The sequence below is a fragment of the Astatotilapia calliptera genome, chromosome 17, assembly GCF_900246225.1.
Source record: "Astatotilapia calliptera chromosome 17, fAstCal1.2, whole genome shotgun sequence".
In the NCBI taxonomy this organism is placed as follows: Eukaryota; Metazoa; Chordata; class Actinopteri; order Cichliformes; family Cichlidae; genus Astatotilapia; species Astatotilapia calliptera.
In genome coordinates, this window is record NC_039318.1 from 16614885 (window position 1) to 16636012 (window position 21128).

At 40.3% G+C, this 21128-nt stretch overlaps 1 protein-coding gene across 4 annotated transcripts in view; it reads right to left on the reverse strand.

The window, feature by feature from the left end:
* Window positions 1–21128, reverse strand: part of phf21b (PHD finger protein 21B) — a 91337-nt gene that overhangs the window by 21583 nt on the left and 48626 nt on the right. Inside the window, exon 1 of one of the 4 annotated variants that reach the window (XM_026146627.1) lies at window positions 14740–15399. The exons of the other annotated variants lie outside the window; for them this stretch is intronic. Within the exon in view, the coding sequence (XP_026002412.1) occupies window positions 14740–14775 (36 nt within the window). The 5' untranslated portion in view covers window positions 14776–15399. Of the gene's footprint in view, window positions 1–14739; window positions 15400–21128 lie in introns of those variants that run through there. 4 annotated transcript variants of the gene reach the window in all.

Genomic DNA, 21128 nt, shown 5'->3' on the forward strand with positions numbered 1-21128 from the left:
AGATCGGGCCTGTGTCGGGCTGATTGGCGGATTGTAGTGGAAGACTTTGGGAGGACTCTGTGACCCCTGAGCAGACAGTTTTGCCTGATAGGCAACAATCTGAGAGAGGAAACGTTAACGATGTTTTAAGGTGTCTTAACGAGCCATTCCTCCAGCTATCGGGCTCAGTTAAATGAGACGCAGCCTGCAGAGGCTTTCATCAGCGTCCACTCTCTCCTCACCTTTTATCCACACAGAGCAGCTCTAATGACGGCCAGACAGTGTGATGGAGGAAATGGGCTTTCTGATGCATGCCCAATTTTCTGCCTTTGAGAGCCGATGATTCACTTTTGTAAATTCTCCATCTGTAAGCTGATGCACATCAAAATGGTGTAAAGCAGCACCAACTGTCTAAACTAGAGATTGAAACCAATAAACAGTCAAATAAGTACGAAATAGCCTGGTAAGCTAAACTGGTTTGGATTTTATCAGCGTCCTATTTGCTGCATGTTTATTAATGCATTCTTGTGATGTTAGAAGTTCATATTTGAGCTGCTTATAGGCCAAAATGACTGAGAGGCCATCAGAAGTTAGTGTGGGCAGTCTTTGCCTATGCAGCTACATTTGGAAACTAAGAAACTACTCTAATGGTCATCAAACCACAACTTTATTGACATATACTGAGGCGTCAGAACTCATCATAAGGTTATTAAGGGTATCAAAAGTCGTCTTTAGGGGGAAAGAGCTAAAATGGTTTCCTGACATTGCTGATGATGTTTGAGACCTCTGAGGATTAGTGAAAGTAGAACTCCAACTTTTTGGTCTTCCTGTTTCTGGTGTTTCTGTTTGATAAGCCAATAAATGGAGCCCTGTGAAGCTGTAAACTAATAACATAACATTTTCTTGTAGAATCTTTCATCATTTTTTAATAGAAAGGATTGCTGAAATTAATAAAGGCTGATTTTTACATTTTGTATTGTTTCTATTACTGTACAAAAATACTGTATATCAGATCAGTCACAGTACAACAAGCTGCTTTACACCATCCTCCATTTAACTTCATTCACCTTCAACCTCCACAACCAGCTGCTTCTCCTGCACACATGTAGGTTTCTGCTGGGCTTTAAACTACACTCCTAACCTGTGCTGGGTTTGAGTGAGGATAACGATCAGCCAGCATGTACTAAGATGTACATATTCATATATATCAATACTGTATTTGCAACAACAGAAATAAAGCTTGTCCTCGTGCCTCAGGTCAGTGGTGTTTGGAACAACATTAAACAGAATCCGAGTTTTATTCCTGGATCAACAAGGTGAAAATTAAATGGTACGCTTGTAAGAAACTAGAGTCAACAGGATGGCTTTGCTTTGGAGGAAATCATCCATGTCCTGCAGAGCCTCATGCTGATTTATGTATTGTAATAACAATTTATTACACAGTGTGAACTCTACTAGAATGAAGTTACTTGGAGAAAAATGGTTAAAGGACATCTTGTTAAAACCAAAATAATGAACATATATTCAAATGAAGCATGATTATGGCCTTCAGAGCGATTACGGCACATTTATGAAGAACAAGAACTCGTTTCTTGACTCTTGAAGTTCACAGATTAAAAACATCCAGGAGGAGAACAGGTTGTGTTAATTACGAGATTTAGAAGTTAATAATTAATCATATTTTCTTCAGTAATGTTTCCATGTATGATGAGATTACTGTTACTAAGACACAGAATTTTTGTGGTGCACTGATAAAGAATGAACAAGTTTTAAAATTCTTTCCTAATGATTTCTCTATATTTGTAAAGCTCGGAAAAAGAAAAGTATCAGGATGTTTGATTTGTTGCCTCTGTCTGGTTCTGGTTTCTTTTTCCTAAATAACCATGTCTTGTAATGCTGTCTGGCCTCGGCATATTTATGCAGGAAGGAATAATAATAAAAATCAATCAATAAACTGGGAGTGAGACAGCAGTATGTGGGTGTTTTTGTCCGTTTATGGAGAAGGTGGTTACCCATCACCTCTGGAGAATTTATAGTTGGGGCCGGATCATGTTTTACAATCTTGTTTTAGAGGTTTCTACAATCTAGAGACAATTTTAGGTATTTAAGAATGGAAAAAATAAAGCCCTGCAGCATCAATCACACACTTCTTTTTATTTATGAATGCACGCCTGGAGTTTTTCTCAGACCCGGCTGTGACGGAGCGGTCACACAGTGTTCCCTTCCTCCCTGATCTCTTCTGCTCTTTGCTGGCTGAAGAAAGATCGTTAATTGAAACTCTGGGAGAGGTCCCAGTGGAAGTGCTCGAGACAGACGAGTCAGCTGGAACCAGAAAGCCAGTCAGCTTTCCACGGGGAGGGAGCTGGCAGAGACCTGAAACAGCTGCAGTGTGTCAGCTGATGGGAACAGGAAAGACGTCAAGGAATTGAAGACCACGACTACTAACTCCTGACTCCTGAAGCTGTTCCTGAAACAGCATTTCCACTTTAACATGAGTACGGACTCTGCTGGAGCCTCTGCTGGACGATGAAGGACTTGCAGGTTTTAATGGATGCCAGGAAGCATCAACTTCTAGTAAAGCTCATGCTGCGGAACCAGAAGCTCCACCCTCTGGTCTAAATATGGTCACTTCTGACTCTGATAAACCAACATGGCGGCAGCAGGCTATGATGGTATCAGATTTGAACGTGTACCACAAAAACAAAAACATTCTTTTGATTTTGAGCATTTTTTGTTTCCTTGTGGATTCGTGAGTGTAATGATACAGAAGCACAAAAAATACTTCTGATTCGATGAAGCTCTTTTTAGCCTTTTTTCTCAAACAGCGACTTTTAAACAAGAACAAAGTGAACAACGCTGTGAAACAAAGATGAATGCATGCCTCACATGAGTTGGAATGATTTAAATCTGAATATGACGTTACTGGGCTTTAAACAACTGTAACAGTTATTCTTCGGCTTCCTCTCCTTCCTGTTTCAGCTCCCGTCCACTCCCTCGACTTTGAAAGGCACATATAGTCTGCTGCATTCGAAGAAACAACCCGTAGAGGTGAAGTTTATTCAGCATTAGTCGACGCTGGTTTTCTTTCTAATCTCTCATTCAGCAGTTAAACTGATCTCTGCGAGCTCGCCGTCTCTCTCCACTCCACTGGCAGAATTTAATTGAGAACGCCGCCGCCCGCTCCACGGCCACGGCTAAGGTCATCGCCAGCGCTGCCGATTCAGCGAGCGGGCCGGATTATCCACACTCATTATGTACTCTGGTTTGATAGTGGGCCTTTGAGATAACGGGGCTGCTGAAAAACACATTAGTAGCTGTTCAGATTTCCATCAGTGCAGCTGCCAGACGGTTCCTTTGTTTACACGCCATTTACCAGCAAGGCCCTTCAGGCCGCGAGGAGACGGACGGCTGCAGTTTGGCCTTTTCCATTCTGGTGAGACAGAAACACTCACAAACACCACCTTAAAAACGGTGAGACAAGCATAAACCCATCCAGGATCCCACCGTGGGGCCTACTTACAGGCAGGGCCAGATGTTTGATTAATTCCAGCAGGCAGGCTTCATCATAACCAGGAAGACTGTTTTTATTCAGTGCTTAATCTCGACTGAAATCCAAACTTTCAAAATAAAAGCTTTTATTAAATGAAGAAAAGAAAACAGATAAAATGTAAACAGGTTTAGGCTGAAGCTTTCCAAAGCCCACTACCATTAGACAGAGAGATTATTCCAGATTCATAAAGAGAGATTAGATTATATATTTGGTAGAAAAACAGTAGATCATGCAGTTGAAACCACCGAAGATAAAAGATTCTGACTGAAGCAGAGAAAATGTTCACGGATCAGAACCTCCAAAGTGTCCTTGGCTGCAGTTTCCGGGTAAATGGACTCCTACCAGCTCGTGTCTGGCAGCGGGACAGCTTATCAACAGGGGCACACAGGACAGAGTCTGGACCCTCGCCCACAGTTTGGCAAAAAGGGCCGTGAGGCCCCCGCTGCCCCACATGCAGAGGTGGAGCTTTAGCCAGCAAACACAGCGTGGAAATATGGCCGCCGGGTGGCTGCGACCCAGCAGGGAAAACACTGCAGAGCTGACCATCACTGCCACCGAGCCACACCTGCCCTCCCCGTCAGGAGGAGGTCTGATCATCTGGGACTCTCAGGTGGAGGTGAGACCTGTCCTAAACTATTACTGTAACAGCAGTTATGAAGCTGAAGCTCACAGGAAAAATATGAAACACTTCAGCTGATTAAACAAGATCCTAAACCTGTGTGTGATGTGAACTTTCTGAAGGTTCATCACCCTCTCGCTGATCACCAGGATTAAACAGAAACAGAACAGAGCTCCTTTATTCACCCACGTAAAGGATATCTGACATTAAAAATCACGTCTGTTTCAGGACAAACATTCGTAAAACACTGCGAACAAAGGCCATACTGACTATGTTTTTTATTTGTGTGCACAGATAAAAGGAAAGCACTCCAAGCAGAGATTTAACTATCAACAACCAACCAAACTGCCAGTACTCAGGTGCTGGTCATAGAGAAAAGATCAACCTAAGATTTTCAAAAACAAATTCTGATCTACAATGATGGACGAACACTTATATGATGTAATCATTTCAATTTCAGCTCGGTGAGCAGAGGTGATCTTGAAAAGACTATCGTGGTAATATTATTTATATCCCAGGAAATGAGTGGCAACCCTAATCTGGAGCTCTGAGGGAGAGAGCTGATGAGTAATTTAAAACCAGCTTACTGCGGTTAAAGTGTCAAAGGATTTAAGAAAGACAAAGAGCAGCTCAGTATATTTTACTGACTTTTCAAGACTTTTTGAAAGTGAAAAACTGGATCCTCACATGAGGTATAAGCCAGTTTCTCTCAGCTTCATCACCCTGAAGTCAGAAATGATGTTTCAGGAGTTACTCTAATTATTTTGACTTTAAGGCAGTTGAAATGAAGCTGATGTCCTGAAGAATCTAAAACATGAAACAGAGATTTCTACATTGGTTGACTTCATTAAAATACGCTGCAGGAAATATTAAAACACTCGGCACATCTTGTTTTTAAAACATTAAAATGGCGATGGTAGAAAACAAAAAAAACAAATGCTCAGCTTGAGGCTTTGCTGACCAATTACAGAGTCTATAATTCCACGTTATTCACTCCTCCTGAGCATCATCAGCAATTATCAGCTGGTCAATAAGTGAATCCAGCTGGTTAACTCGAGTAATTAAACCTGTTTCATGTAGTTTTAAATGAAATCAGAAAGAGTCCCCACTTGCTGTTCAGTGTTTGCTTTTTAACTTTAAGAGACAGAAAAAAATCCATGAAATCAAACTGAGTCGCGCTTCAGAGGCTCAATGACCACGACTCCAAGCTTCAGCAGAGCTTCAGCTCTGTCAGTATTGCTGCTCCTCACCCTCCTCCGCTGGCTTCCATCTGATAACAATCACATTAAAATGTTCATTATGCAGCCGAACGGGGCGCTCGGCCAAACCGTGCAGCACAGCTCCTCATTTCCTCTCATCTGATCATGTGGTCAGTCTCCACCCGTCACACCGTCAGTGGACAATAAATCCATTTAAATGCAAATCAAACGCGCCCCGAGTCTAATTTTCCCATGTAACTCGGACTCCATTGGAATGTGACAAGCTGCCGCACTGACCGACAGCTGGAAATGTCGACAAGAAGAGCCGAAACTATCGATCAATTTATTGGCCAGCGGATCAATGAAAACTCTGATGAGTAATTAAAGACCTCACAGATGTTTAACTGCAGATGACAACAGCTGTTTACTGTTTATATCGCTTTGTTTCTGACATTGCCTTTCATCACCCCTGACCTGATGACAAATAAAAGCTTCCTTAATGGTTAACTCGTGTCCTAATAAATCCACATGTGTCCTTACAGTTTGGATTTAAACCTGAGAAATATGTAAAAACACTCCCGGGAATCTGCAAACACTGCTTTCTGTTGCTGACAGACTTTTAATTTGAAATAATATATACACTCACCAGCCACATTAGAGACACTAACAACTAACTGATTGTTAAGGTAAATATTTAATCAGCCAATCAGATGGCAACAACTCAGTGCATTTAGACATATAGACATGATAAAAATAACCTGCTGTAGATCCAATTACTGTATTAGCATGATTAATTAAGATGATTTAAGTGACTTTTTTCTTGCTGATTTGCTTCGATTTCCCCATCAACCATTAAGAGCCACAGTTGTCTGGGAGAAATGACCTTGTTGAGGTCAGAGAATGGTCAGACTGCCTCGAGCTGATAGGAAGGTAAAAGTAACCCGGATAATCTCTCGTTACAACAAAGATCTGCAGAACAGCATCTCTGAACCTTGAAGCAGATGGGCTCCAGCAGCAGAAGACCACACTGATTTCACTCCTGTCAGTAAGAACAGGAAACTGAGGTTACACACAGACTCACAAAACTAGACAACAGAAGATGGAAAAATGTTTCCTGCTCCGATGAGTCTTAATTTCTGCAGTAATATTCACATGGTCGGCTCAGAGTTTTGACCTATATCAACAGTTCAGGCTGCTGGTGGTGTAAAGGTAGGGGAGATATACTCTTGGCAGATGTTGGGCCTTAGTACCAACTGAGCATCATTTAAACACCACAGCCTACCTGATTATTGTTGCTAACCATGTCCGTCCCTTTTTAGCAAGTGTACCATCTTCTGATGGTCGCAGCACATCTGCAGCAGCTGTGTGATGCTGTCATATCAACGTGGACCAAAATCTGAGAGTATTATTAATAATAAGATTATTATTATTAATAATAAGATTATTATTAATAATAATAATAATAATAATCTTATTATTAATTAATTAATTAATTATTAATTATTATTATTATTATTAATAATAATAATAATCTTATTATTAATTAATTATTTAATTATTTATTATTTATTATTTATTATTTATTAATTATTATTATTATTATTATTATTAATAATAATAATAATAATAATAATAATAAGATATATGCTCCAAAAAGCCAATGTTGAGGCTTCAAAATGTGGAGTCTACAAACCAGTGAGTGTTCTTGTCCATCTTTGGTATACAGTCTGAGTAATCAGCAGTTTTGTGATAGGGGAAAAAACAAAAACTGACTGCGAGCTTTTACTTCTTTGGAGAAACAGTTGAATTATTTTCTAAATACTAAGTGATGCTGATTTTCGCCCCCTAACGAGCTTCGTTACAGAGAAAGACAAAAGTGTTTACTCGGTAAATGGACTCAAAGACACAAACTTTAATTACACAAACAGAAACGGTGACAATACCTCTTCAATCGATCAGCAGCAGCGGCTCTAATCACTGTTTCTGCTGCCTTCGGCTCTTTGATTTCTCTCTTTTTTTTTTTACTCAGGAGAGAAAAAACAGGAAATCACAGCAGCAGCTCCAAACTCTGATTTGTTTATCATCTCAATTAACTTTTCAGCAAAAGTGCCCAGAAGATATTTCACCGACTGAATGCCAACGCAGAGACAGAACTGAGCCGAGCCCGCTGAGATTCTCTGCCGCCCTCACCAAGATTTCAATCGCCCATCTCTGCTAATTGGGTTTTTCAGAAGTGACGGAGCCGCTCGCATGAATGGAAGATCATAAAAATGGGACTTCTTTTTAATGTGATTTGCCGAAACGTGATCGAAGCTGTTGTGACGCTGCCCGCTGTTCTCGCTGCGGCGCCTCTCCATGAAAAGTAAACGATCAAACCTCACCCCTCCTGCTCTTATTACCACTTAAATCAGCTCCTGTGACTTCACGCTGAAGGGAGGTTTCTCTCTTTGTTTCAATCCTGCAGCATCACACAGAAATGTTGCTATAGAGACGTGTCACTCCATCACAGCAGGAGGTCCGAGATGTAAATGGAAACAAGAGGAACGCAAAACAACTCAAGAAGAAGAAGCTTGATTTGACTCAGACATCTCGGGGTTTGAAAAAGGCATAAAGTTCAGCCTTTTTTTTTCAATAAAAGCTCATTTTGTGCCAGAGAGCTGAGAACTCACAAAGGCCCAGCAGGCGAGCTTTTATTCTGAAGGGAAATCTGGGCTTCCTGCATAATAGATCTAGGAGCAGGCCTGAAACTGGGCTCCTGCATCTGCGTATAAACCGCAGTAACACACAGGCCTGTTTTGGAACTGGTTTCCCTCGGCTTTTGGAAACATGTTGACACCAACATTCAGGCCTGTCTGCGAGCCAAAACAACAACATAAAGCAATAAAGGCCATCAGCTGTAAGCTCATTAATGTGCTGTTGTAATGTAAGCAGGTAAGCACAGGTGTTCTCTCTGAGCGCCGTCTTTTGCCTGGATTTGTTCGTGCGTGTCACACAGGTGCCTTTAAAAAAAGCGGAGCTCCTGTGTGTAATGAGCCAGTGTCTGTACAAACAGTTAGAACTGGATTATTAAAACTATTAAAAACCTAAAAATGTCAAATCTTTTCTGTTTTCTCCTGTATAGTCCAGATCTTTTAATTTCACAAAGAAAGATGAATTAAATGAACACCACCTCCCAGAAACATGAATCCTGTGGGAACAGAGGCCTCAGAGCTTCTCAGAAAATGTTCACCTGTGAAAACCGAGTGTCTTTAATCTCCCGTCCTCGTCCCTCAGCGTTTATCGGAGGCCAAACAAAATCACAGGCTGAAGCAGAAACGATCTGAACGTCATTGAGAAGAAATGTGGCTCGGGGTCGTCGCTTTAATGAAGACATTTATTTGCCAACCGAACAGCTCGCACCTTCAGCGAGAGCTGAGAATATTGACCAGCGGCGGCAACCGGCACATAGCTCTGAAAGGTCAAACTCTATATTAAAAAATGAAGAGCCGGAGAGAAATTATAGAGCCACTGCTGCGTCCACCGATCATCTCAGCTCTGCTCTCCTAATCGCAGATAATAAGAGGATGAAAAATGGCAGAAAGAGCAGCAGCAGACGTTATTGGTGCTGATTAAATGGCCAGTTAGTGGCTGAATGAGCAGGTTGGGCTGGAGCTCGGCCGTGTTCACGCTGAGGAGTTAAAAATCTAATCTTTTCTCAACATGATTTGGGCTGTTTGGAAGAGCAGCTGAGGAAAAATGAAGACTAGCCTGAAAAGTCACCAAGGAAAACTACACTGATGGAAGCTGCCTCCCCTAAAAGACTTCAGACATAAAGTGGAATAAAAGCAACAATGTTCCCAGCAACTAATGTACTAGTTGTTTAGTCAAGATTTAAAAAGAAGAGCTCAAACTACTCGAGTAGTGGAAAAACACCAAGGAAAAAGAAAAAGAAAAACACTCAAAGCTGACTAATGAACAAGGTTAAACACTCCTGACACACCTCAGTGATCAGGTCACGTTTTAAATGTCACTGGACGTGGTGATAACGTGGTCATCAAACAGCCACCAAACACCAGCAGTTATTTTATTATTTATTCACATTTACTACAACAGAGGGAGGTTTTTAGGATGATTTTCCACTTTTCTGCATCAATTTCCATTGAAAAGCATTTACATCACTTCCTGTTTGTTCTCTGGTTATATAACACGAGTCACACATGTGGATGTTACACAGCTTGATTTTAGGAGGTTAAGTCTCTGAATTATCATCTGAATGCCTGATTTTACTAATCATCCATCGACAGCTGCTTATATTATTAAAATCCCACCAACGTATATTCTTGTTTATACTTTTAAATGTTTCAGGTTTCAGGTGTTTGTGAGGCCAAATTACAAATTATTCTTTCTAATCATGATCTTTGTTCCTCTAAAATCCTCAGCATGGAGATCATCAATGTTATTTTGATTTATGTTTGGCCCATTGCATGTGTGATATCCCCCAAAATATTTTAATGGATATCCAAGTTTCCCTTCAGAGTGCTGATGTTCTGACCCAGTTCATAGAAAGTCAGTTTCAGTGTTTTGGCTCTCAGCTGATGCAGAAGAGAGAGAAGGAAAGAGGGTGAAAATGAAGTCATTTCAGACCACGATTTAGTCATTTGATGCCACAAATTATTAATCTGAAGGAACGAATCAGGTCATTTCAGGGTAAGAGCTGCTAAATTAAAGGCAGTGAAAGTTCTTTAAAGCCACTGATTTGAAATTTGAAGGTGCAGATGATTTATTTAAAGAACTGATTTATGAAGTGCGGCGCTCTGCTGTTGTCAGAGAAAACAGACTTTATTCAAAGTCATAAATGCTGAAGTGGTCACTCCTGAGCACTGATTATTCTTTATTTCACACTGCCACAGTCATCAGAAAAACTGATAATGGGACTGACCAGAAAAAAGTATCTGATCAGATCACAAATCTTTTATATAGTTTTTGTAAAAGGTAAAAAAAAAAATTAACCTAGGGTTCTTTCCTGATGGAAACTTAAAAAGTTGTGTTATTCTTCCTGCTATGAGCTGTCCACGCTCACATACGGGCCTCAGAAACAGATACTTTATTAATTCAGCCTGTGCTTGGCACTGTGGTGAGGAGATGAGAGCACTAGACCAGGACCAGAGGGAGTCTGAGGGAGTCCAACTGGCCTGTGGGAAGCTTTAGTGCCAGGGTCGGCGCCCCGCGCTCGCTGCAGAGAAAACAACCGTTTAACATGTTGGATTAGACGGGATTAAGGACATCTGTTGAGCAAAATGAGGAGCTTCTGTTGGTTTTATCTCTCCTGCTGTGATGGCACAGAACAGACCGAGAGTTGGAGAAATTAAAAGTCAAACTCTGGAAGTCACCTGGAGGAAAATATGACAACTGAAGACGAATCCACTACTCTGGAGCTTCTTTAAGCTTTGTGAGCTCGTACACTTCAAATTCTCAGTATTTCATAGTATTGTATTGTACAGTATTGTAGTTGTGACTTGCAGAACTGACTTTAACTACTGAGACAAAACGAGTTTAGAAACTATCCAAAAAGCATCCATAATGTACAACCTGGAGCACCAAAAACATCAGTATCCACCCATTGTTTCAGGCTAATCACAGAATTAAGATACTAGAGTGATTGCTAATAAGGTTTCAGTTAGTTTGATCAAAACAGAATTTATTCTTTCTGAGGTCTGCTCCATCACATTACCATTACAGACAGCTTTAAGGGCACTTTGATCTTTTTTTTTTCTTAAATGGAAAACTGATAAAATGTTTGGTTTAGGTTTATTTATTTGAAATGCTTAAAACTGTTAATAAAAAGTTTTCTGACTTTTTATTAAAAGGTTAATTTAATTTGTCAAAGGTTTTCTGAATGAACCATGTTTTTAAACCTTACTATTCAGCCTGTTCTAAAACCACAAATTCTCTATTATGTTATACTTCAGACACTTTGGCTGATGGATCCTCATGTTTGTTTTGGCACAGACTTTATGCCGGATGTCCTTCCTATCCAGGTTTGTTACTGGCACTGATGAGATTTACATTTTGTTTCTTAGATGTAATACCGCTGCTGTTTGCAGTGAATTCCAACAGCTGATTTTTTTTTAAGATATAAATGCACCTATACGAGGAAAAATAAAAATATGTTCACTGAAGCTTTCAGTTCACAAGTTGCACTTCTCTTTATGCTGATGAGCTGCTTTTATTTTCAGTTGTTGTTGGTTTGTACGATTACATAAAAACTAATGAGATAAAAGTTGGAGATTTTGAGCCTGTGAAAGGGAAGAAACCATTATATTTTGTTGTGGATCCAAACTGCTTGGAAAAAAGCTTTTTTATCATTGGCTTGGCTGCGGATCACATAGAGAAGAATGGACGACTGGCTTTGGCGGAGCTCTTTGGTGTCTGGTGCCTTTCTAGATTGTGTTTATAAATGTGTGCCAGATATTTATTGGACGTACATTTGGATAGCAATCACGTTTAGAAATGTGATGTATTCTCTCAGATATCCTTGCACTGCTTAATTTTACTCAGAGCCTGAAAAGTGTTCACCTTTGTCACATCCTTGTGGTCCTTTTTTGATGATTGTTTTAGTGTTTAAAAAAAAATTCCATTTGCTTACAAAAAAATGTCAAATTGTTCTCATAGGCAGGTCAGGTGATCCATGCAAAGCAGAGAAGTGACTGTCCAATATTGTTTGAATGACAAAAAGAAAAGAAAAAGTAGATGTTCTACCTTTGATTACATTATCTGTTGTTACTTTCTTATTTTTAGTGTTTAGAGAGAGTAAAGTGAATAATGATGAATGCCATCCCATAAAACCAGCGGACAGTTTGAAAACTGCAACAAAACAGCAGCTGTCAGGTTGTGAGGCTTCCAGAAACACCAAAAGCTGCAAATTCAACACTGGATTTTTGTTTTTCAGCGCTTTCATTGATTCTTTCACTTTCTGCAGCTCCCTGTCCACACAGCTCCGTCTGATCAATACTCACAGTTGTCATTTTGAATTATTGATCCGCACACTTCACAACGTTAAGCTGAAGGCATTTATAGTCGACTAATGTTTTCATCTATCAGTGAAACAGCTCTGAACATCGCCATGAATAAACGCAATGCTTCAGCAACAGGACAGCATTCACAACTGTTTTCATTATCGATCAGTTTACCGGTCACTTCTCAGGTCATCTATATATCAACTGATCTTAAAATGTCACAGATTAGTGCGAAAGGCCAAATCTGGTTTCGCTAAAGCTGGCGATGATTCGCTAATCAATCAACATGTGTTTGTTTATTACTGGTCTCATCAATTAAAAGTGCTTGACAAACCGCTGACGAGCTCATAATCAGACCAGCATCCAAATGTAAAAAGCAAAACTAGCTGGGAAGGAATAAAGACAATAATAAATCATAAATAAACAAAATTAAAAGTAGAAACCAAGAATTTAAACCCTGAAAATATTCATCTTACTTTTAAATTTGCAGAAAAACTGTTTGGACCAATCAACCCGTTGTTGGACTATTTTTATGAAACCGCAGCAAAAATGTGTCATCTGGGATCCTACATAATAAACTGACAATAAAAAGAAATATAAGCAGCAGTTCTGCTCTGATACAGTCAGTCAGTAAAGTTATCAAAGTTTAATAACAGGCATGTCTGCTAGAGAAAGATGCATTCAGCAGGACACTGCTTCACAAATAGTTAATACTCATGTCGGAATAGCATAAGTTGACATTAGCAGGACATGACTGACAGCGGTTCAGACATGAAAAATCACAAGAGTTGTGAACAGAGTTAAGGATATTTTTACAGACATCAACATCAAGACTGTAAGCAGGTGCTGAAAACCTCAGAAATTCATCATCAGTGAAAACAGAGTTTCTTAAACTCGGAAAACATGATTAAATATGAAGATATTTTATTTGTGTACAAACTTTTTTACAGCCCGGCCCGTCTTCTCTTCTGAATGAAAGTCAAAGCATATCCACATCTACCTCTGCATCTTCCAGCAGAAGTGTTAAAATAACTTTTAGAAAAGTGCTGAAATATTCCTTTGTTTAATATGATTTTGCATGTGTTGGTTTTCCTTTCCTGACTATAAATGCCATCTACGTGCTGAGACTGTGTGAACCAGACTAATCACATTCATTTATTTCAGCTGAAGCTTTTTAAATGAAATTATCGTAAACGTAAGAATGCGCTCAGGCCAAGTTTTCTGAGCAGCCTCTTCAGCTCATCGGTGATGGAGCAATGGGGGAGAGTAAGGGGAGGACAGCTGGCTTTCCCAGCAAAGAGGAGGAGGAGGGGTGAGGCTAGAGGGTGTTGGTTGTCTGAGGCGAGGGAGGAGGGGCAAACTGGAGGCCAGCAGATGGACTCCTGCAAACAATAGAGGCAGACAGATGCAGCCACAAAGAGCAGCAAGCACACAGAGACACACTTCACAAAAAGCTGAGACGAAGCCTCAGCTTGACAAACCAAAAGACTCTGGAGGAGCAGCACTGCTCACAGCCACCAGGGACACACACATAAAAAAAACCCAAAGTTTATTCTAAAACCATGAAGTCACTCGTTTTTGTTCCTGATGAGATGGAAAAAGGTTTAAAAAAAAAAAAAAGTGGGCACAAACTGTGAAACTCTTTTTTAAACTTTGCAATCTGAAGGACTCTGGCTCCTTTTTGGGAACATGAAAATTTTTATTTTCCACAGAAAAAGATCTAACCATTATGACCATTATACAGATCTAACATAACCACTTTTTGGATTTTTACATTTTCCAAAAAGGGGTTTTTAGCACTACAGTGTAGTCTGATAAGAAAACACTGGAACATGACAACAAGTCCAAATACAAGGAGCCCTCTTTAAGAGAAGCATAAGCTTCCAGACCTCAGCATCAGTTTAGATCACATCACCAGAGGACAGAGAAAAACGTCTATGATGCTGCAAACCAGTGCTTAAAACTAGACTAAAACCAGTCCAGGACTGGAACAAATCAGCTCAAATTCAGTACCAAACTCAAATCTGAACAAATCAAAGTTTTAAACAAGGCCATAACCAGCACAAACCCTGCCCCTGAAACACACTAACAACCTGCAATAAAAAGAAGCCACTAACAGAGCCCTAAACCAGAGTGAAACCACTCCACAACCCAATCCATCAAAACCAACCCTAAAAACATTTTTGAACACATCACATCAAAAACACTGGAGTTATACCGTAAACATTAGAGGAAATCATAAAAAAAGTGCAAAAAAGACTGAAATCACAATTAAGATCATTATGAAAAAAAAGATCTGACAGAGTGGAAACTTGTGATAGGGATTAGTACAAAAACACAATAAAAGTTTTTACTTAAATGTCTTGATAAAGTTTTACGGCCAGAGCTGCCACAAACCTGCAGCTTTGTGATTTTTCCAGAAATGTGGGTCATCAGAGAGGAGAAAAGATGTTAACACTCTAGCCCTGAAATGCACACACTTCTTCCTGTGCATTCACTCAAAGGTCTGGATGAAGTGCCCTGTGTAAACGGAGTGCTGTAATATCTGAACATCTGCTGTTAACAGACTCTCAGTGCATCTCTGCAGACATCTGAGAACTTCCTGCAGTCGCCAAGGGGGCTCCGAGGGGACAAAGGGAAGGACGGGCTTCTCTCTTTGTCCCCCACCGCCCTGCAGAAACAGAGAGGAAACATCCTAACACAGTCCGCCATGCATGGGAGGGGCCTGGGTGATGCTTATGAGGGGGGTGACGGGAGTGCACTGCATCAGTCCCTGCTGTGATGTGAAGTGCACACTAACAACTGGATCTATGTTTGCTCTCAGCTTTCTTTCCACATTCTGTTTTACTCTGGTTCATCTGCTCCATCGAGCACCAGGACATAACTCAGGACATCCAGAACCTGCATCAGGTTTACGCCCAAAACACCCCATCCTTACAGAAGCATCTGACTATGAGTCTGTTCCTTTATAGATGGGATTTAAACCAGCGACTAACACCAATTAAACCAGTCCAAAACCAGCCAAAAATAGACTAAAACCAGACCCTAACTCGGACTGAAACTAGTCCAGACTCATCAGTTGTTATGGATTCCAGTTGGATGTTTTGAGCCCAGCACAAAGAGTAATTCTCCACTTAGTTCATTAAAAAAGAAAAAACTTTGAAAACAGCGACTTGAGGGTTTCGCCATGTAAATATGCATTTATGCAGCTCACCTCGGTCTTTGTTCATTTAACCACATCTTACAGCTAAGACCTGGAGCCAGTGACGCCCGACTGAGCGCGCTCTGTGCCAACACGTGCTCAGGACAGATATGAGGACAGTTGCTCGGAGTGCGGGGTTGATGTAAATGTAGCGTTGTGTCCGAGCAGCGACAGCGGTAAACCAAACGCTGGGGGCAGCCTCGGCGTACGGTGTGTAATTAAACTCAGTGACAGAGGAGCAGAGATGAAGGCTGGACGAAAAGAAGAAGACCTCGTTACCCACTCAGCCGTGAAGAGGCACCTCCTCCTTCCTGTGCACCTGACAGGTGTTTCTCTGGTGGTTTATCTTTGTTCACAAAATCACCTTTAAGCAACTTAGCTTCAGAGCCAAAAGTATGCGTTTCAGTGGTGTATGAGGCTCTCAGCCTTTGACCAGATGTTGAGCCTCTGTTGACTGCCTTTCAAACACCCACACATGAGAGCGTTCATCATTGTAGAGGCACAAGTTATTAGTTAGAGATGTTTTCTGATTCAGAGAGAAATAAACTAACTATTCCTCCAAACCACAGACAACCACGGACTTGTTACTGCCTGTTATTTAGCTGTGGTAGAACATCAACTGTCAGAGAACAAATGCCATTACATATATAAGCTGGTGTACTTCTAATGAAAATCCTGCTGGTTTTTAAAATAAAATGTTTCTGTCTACAGACAATGGTGAAAAGCTTTTATTTTGAAAAGATATACAAACTATTGAGTCAGACAAACCAAGTGATTTAGTAACTTCCAAGCAGGAGAAGATAAACATACTACAATACTATCATCTGCAGAAGACATTAGAAAAGGTCAGACAAACAGCCAAAATAAAGAAAGGTCAAAGGTCACTACAAGACCAAACAGAGTTCAGTTTAAACCAGTCAAAACCAAGAAGAGAGCGCTAAGCTACAGCAAAGCAGCTGTTCTTTTAAATGTACTCTAAGAAGTTTTAGTAGTACAGGAAAAACTAGTTAAGAGTACATGACAGATGTTTACTTTGATTACACAGACATGTAGGAGTAAGTCCTGCATAAGAGATATTGATTTGTAAATACCAGATATTATTATATAATGTTACACTACAGTTTATTTCCCTTTCTCTGGACAACACTGGCTTTAAAGATGTAACACATTTTGGTGTTGACTTAAAAGAAAGGCAGACGTGAAAAGGTCAAAGGTCAAATGTGACTCTAACCTATTATTATATGCGATTCTCTATATGCCCATGTGTTGTCAGTACAAACATTAAAAACACTTTTAAACAGTTCTATGTAGCTTTGTTATCACCTTCACCTTCAGATAAATCTATTGACCTTGAGGGAGAGGTCAGAGGTCAAATGTGACACATTATTTTAACTCTTTACTTACTCTTCATTTTACTCTACCTACTATATGATGATAACACACACCACACATGTAAGAATCAGTTATAAATATAAGTCAGAATTCCTTGTGGAGGTCATAACGCCTTAAAGCTGTTTTACAGGTTACCGCTTGTAAAAGGCAAATATGACATCACTTGAGCAGTTTGAATGAAGCCCGCTGGCTGACCACTGGCCAACCACTGTGTGCGAGTTCTGTAGTACCCGAGGAAGGATGGTCGCCACGGCGAGGCGAGGCGACTGTCTGTAAAACTAAGTCCAAAAGCAAATCACCCCTACAGTCGATGGAAGCTAACCTCACTGAGGCTCCAAAAAAGGTGACTCGACAGTAGGGCTGCCACAAACAATTATTTTGATAGTCGACTTGCACCGATTATTTTTGCGATTAGTCGACTAATCAGATCATGCATCCACTGGACGTAAAACGTACAGCTTATTGCACCAGCAGCACCTGCTATTATATAACTATCATTAGCTTACAGCTTTAAGTGTTTAAGGTGTGTGCTAACTAAAAATAAAGACAGGATGATAGTTTATTAAATTTTAATGAAATTTGCAGATTGTTTTGGTGAAGTTTAATAAACTCCTTGCTATCTAAAATATAACAGGACACCGGAGTTTATTCTCGAGATTCTCACACTTCTGATAATCAGCTGTCTGCTTGACGTTTATTCAGCTGTGTAAAAACTATAACTTTAATCTCAGCCAAACCGATTTACTCAGGAACAAATAAAATACTAAAAAAAAAGCCAAACAATAACATTTTAAAGTTATCTAAGTGACTCATATATATTTAACCTGAGTAGCGAAAGACAGCGGTGGGTTTGAAAACGATTTGCCGGGAGTCCGGTGCTCTCACGGCTCTAGTGAGCCTTTAACCCCGGCTAGCTATCGAGCTAGTGGGTAACAGACGTCTCTGAAAACATCAGCGCGCTTTTAAAAATATGTGGTGTCTTGATAAACTGAGCAGATATTTGAAGTTTACACAGCTTCATTCTCGCCTGAAAATATGTTAAACCTTTATTTTGTGACCCAGAAAAAGTAATAAGAGCAATGTTCCCTCTAATTTTTCATGTGTCTGAGCGAACACACGAACTTCCTGAGTGGTCCCTTGAAGCACTGTGAGCAACATCAGACGTGTGCACTGTGGTCACGCCAGCATCGAATCCATCCAAGTTACATGGTTTATTAAAATAATCAAATTACAGCGTTTACATTTATGTTACACTACTTTTAATTAACTGATTTAGCCCACTTACAATGAAAATGTAAAAGAAATCTTGTTCATGACCTGTGTAGTATGTTAACACTATTGGAAGTAAAAATAACTTGAACTCCAATTTTGAAAACACAACTTTCTTTTTTTTTTTTTTTTTTTTATAAAGCTCTGACTTGTATTATGAGTCTGTGGTCTGGGAGAGAGCTGTTTTTTTGCAGCTGTTTACCTAAAAATGCAGCCAAGGCATTTTTTAAAATAAACGTTTCAAACTATTTACAGAACAATCAGCTGTTCTGCATCAAATTTGAAATTATTTGTGCCACTCCAAAAAATAATTTCTGTCCACTATGAGATAAAGGAGAACAGCCTGATACCTGCAGGCCTGACAACAGGAGATGTATCACTCCTGTAACACCTGTAACATTCAGTAGTCGCCTCATTGTTCTGACACACACAACAAAACTATTGACTACACTACACACTAACACAAGATTTGCGCTAAACGTAGCAAATCTCTCACATCTCAAAACTGCCGTCACTCCTAAAACTTCCCCCCTCCCTAAACAACTAAATGCCATGTTGCCAAATCATTTTTTGATTGGTTGACATGGTACATTTTTCCACCAATAGGAAAGGGTGGGGTCTTTTTGGTTTTGTTTTTCCTCACAGGCTGAGAGGGCTTTCCAGCGTTTTCCTTATAAAACGCCGTTTTTACCATTTCTTCGCAGTAAATATAAACAACAATAGTGCTCAGGAAGAAAACCAAACATTGCAAATATTTTTATCATAACTCTGGTTTTCGTGGTCTATCAACACAATTTCAAAACTGGTATAAAGTCCACACTTTTTCCGCCAATTGTTCCGTCTGTCCTGCTCACATCTCCAATGGTTGTCCACGTTGTCATTAACGTGGCTTCTCTCCACATCAGCCACGCCCCTTTGCTAGCTAAAACACCGGTGTCGGCACATAAGGATGCTGTCATAGCCTGTCAGCAACGTTGATTAGCTGCTTATATACGAATAGGGTTGCCAACCGTCCCTTAAAATACGGAATCGTCCCGTATTTCGAAACAAAAGTACACGTCCCGTATTGAGCTAATAAGGGACGCACTTTGTCCCGTAATACAGTGAGAATCAAAAGTAGTCTATAAATGTTTATGGAATTAACGCTTTGTTTGAAAACATAATTCCCAGCCCCTCTCCTGCTTTGTGACCAATGAGCTGACACCACACTTATGACAATTCGAGTATGACAATTCAGATTACCGCTCATCTCATTGGTCGAGGAAAGGTCGCTTGCGGAGAAAATACCGGAAGACAACAGATGACCACAACAAGAAGCATGGCCAACAGGGGAACAAACGCCGACACTGCGGTGCAAGTCTCGGACGACAGTACACCTAAAGCTGGGCAGACACTGTGCGATTTTTTTCAGTCACGATATTCAGCTCCTGCTCAAACTGCACGATTGACTCGCAGGGGTTAGAAGTTCGTATGTCACGATGTACTCTCACACTATACCGCCCGATGCTCTGATGCGACCTGAGTGCTCACACTGTGCCTCCATAACATGAAGGTTATAACAGATAATCTGTCGCTCGCTCTCTCTGTCTTTCACTCACACAGACACACCACCACCATCAACTTTGCTAAATTGCTAATGAAAAACATTATCAGGCAGCTGTGATTGAGCAGCAGTGTAAATCCAACTATTTTCACGGTTGTTGTGGTCGTGATAATTTTGTGATGCCACATCGAAAAGGCTCGGATGAGCTTTCCAAAGTTGTGCCTCCATCGCTTGTGTCCAGATCACACGCTGCACAGCCGTGCTGCAACGTCTTTTTTACCAACGTTTACGTTTGCGCGTGAGCAGTGTGAGCGCCTGTGGTGACACCCTCACGAGCGATTGATGATCGGGAGCTGGTCGTGAGGTGTTAATCACTTCTCGTTACCCCACGTATACTACACGATGCACGATGAAGGCCAAAATCGGTCCGATCACTCAAAAATCGTCTCAAAATGGGCCAAAAATCGCACAGTGTGAGCCCAGCGTTAGAGCAGCAATGTTTGTTCCCCTCAGAGAAAGGGAAGAATGGGAAAAGGAAAACACCTGGCTGGAAAAAGTTAATATGGGCATGTGCAGTGAATATCAGCGCTATGTGGCCAGAAGTGTGATAATATAATTTATTTTGTGTAATAAACAACTGCAAGGATAGATGATTACAACAAATTGATGACTAATACATAAAAGTAATACATAGATGAATAATGATGATGAGTTAAGATGCGTAATCATGGGAACAAGCGGGTTTACAAACAGGAGCAGCTGATTAGCATTAGAAAAGCTGAAATAATACCTCAACTGAAGCCAATTGTACTAAATGCACTAAATGTGCACTGTTACAAGAATATTTTTCTTTCTATTGTTTTCTATTTAAGTTAAGCAGGACAGAGTTCTTTTAAAGAAAGATTTACTTATATTCTCAAAAGTTAAGCATGACAGGCTTCTGTTTAAGAAAGAGACCTGTTTTACTGTGTTAATGTTGTCATTTTGAGCTAAAAATAAATGGCTAAATGATCATTTGTTTCCCATGTGTTCATATCACAAAGAATAGAATATGCATCTACTTAAATCAAATTCAAGTCAAAGGGTTAAAAAAATAATTTCACACACAAAAAAAGAGCTAGAAAATTCACCACACTGGGAAGGGTGAAGACAACTGGGTCGCCCGGCCCTGGCCACGAGGTGTCCCTTATTTATTTTTCAGGGCGTTGGCAACCCTATATACGAATGTGAATGGCATTATTGGCTGGACTATGGGATAAGGTGGCATCGTTCTAATCCCATACGGGAGCAGCCAGTCACTTACTGACTAACACTGCAAAAAATTGATTTTAATTTCAATTCAGGTTTGATTCTTTTTCTGTCCACAGAGACCGTCCCAGC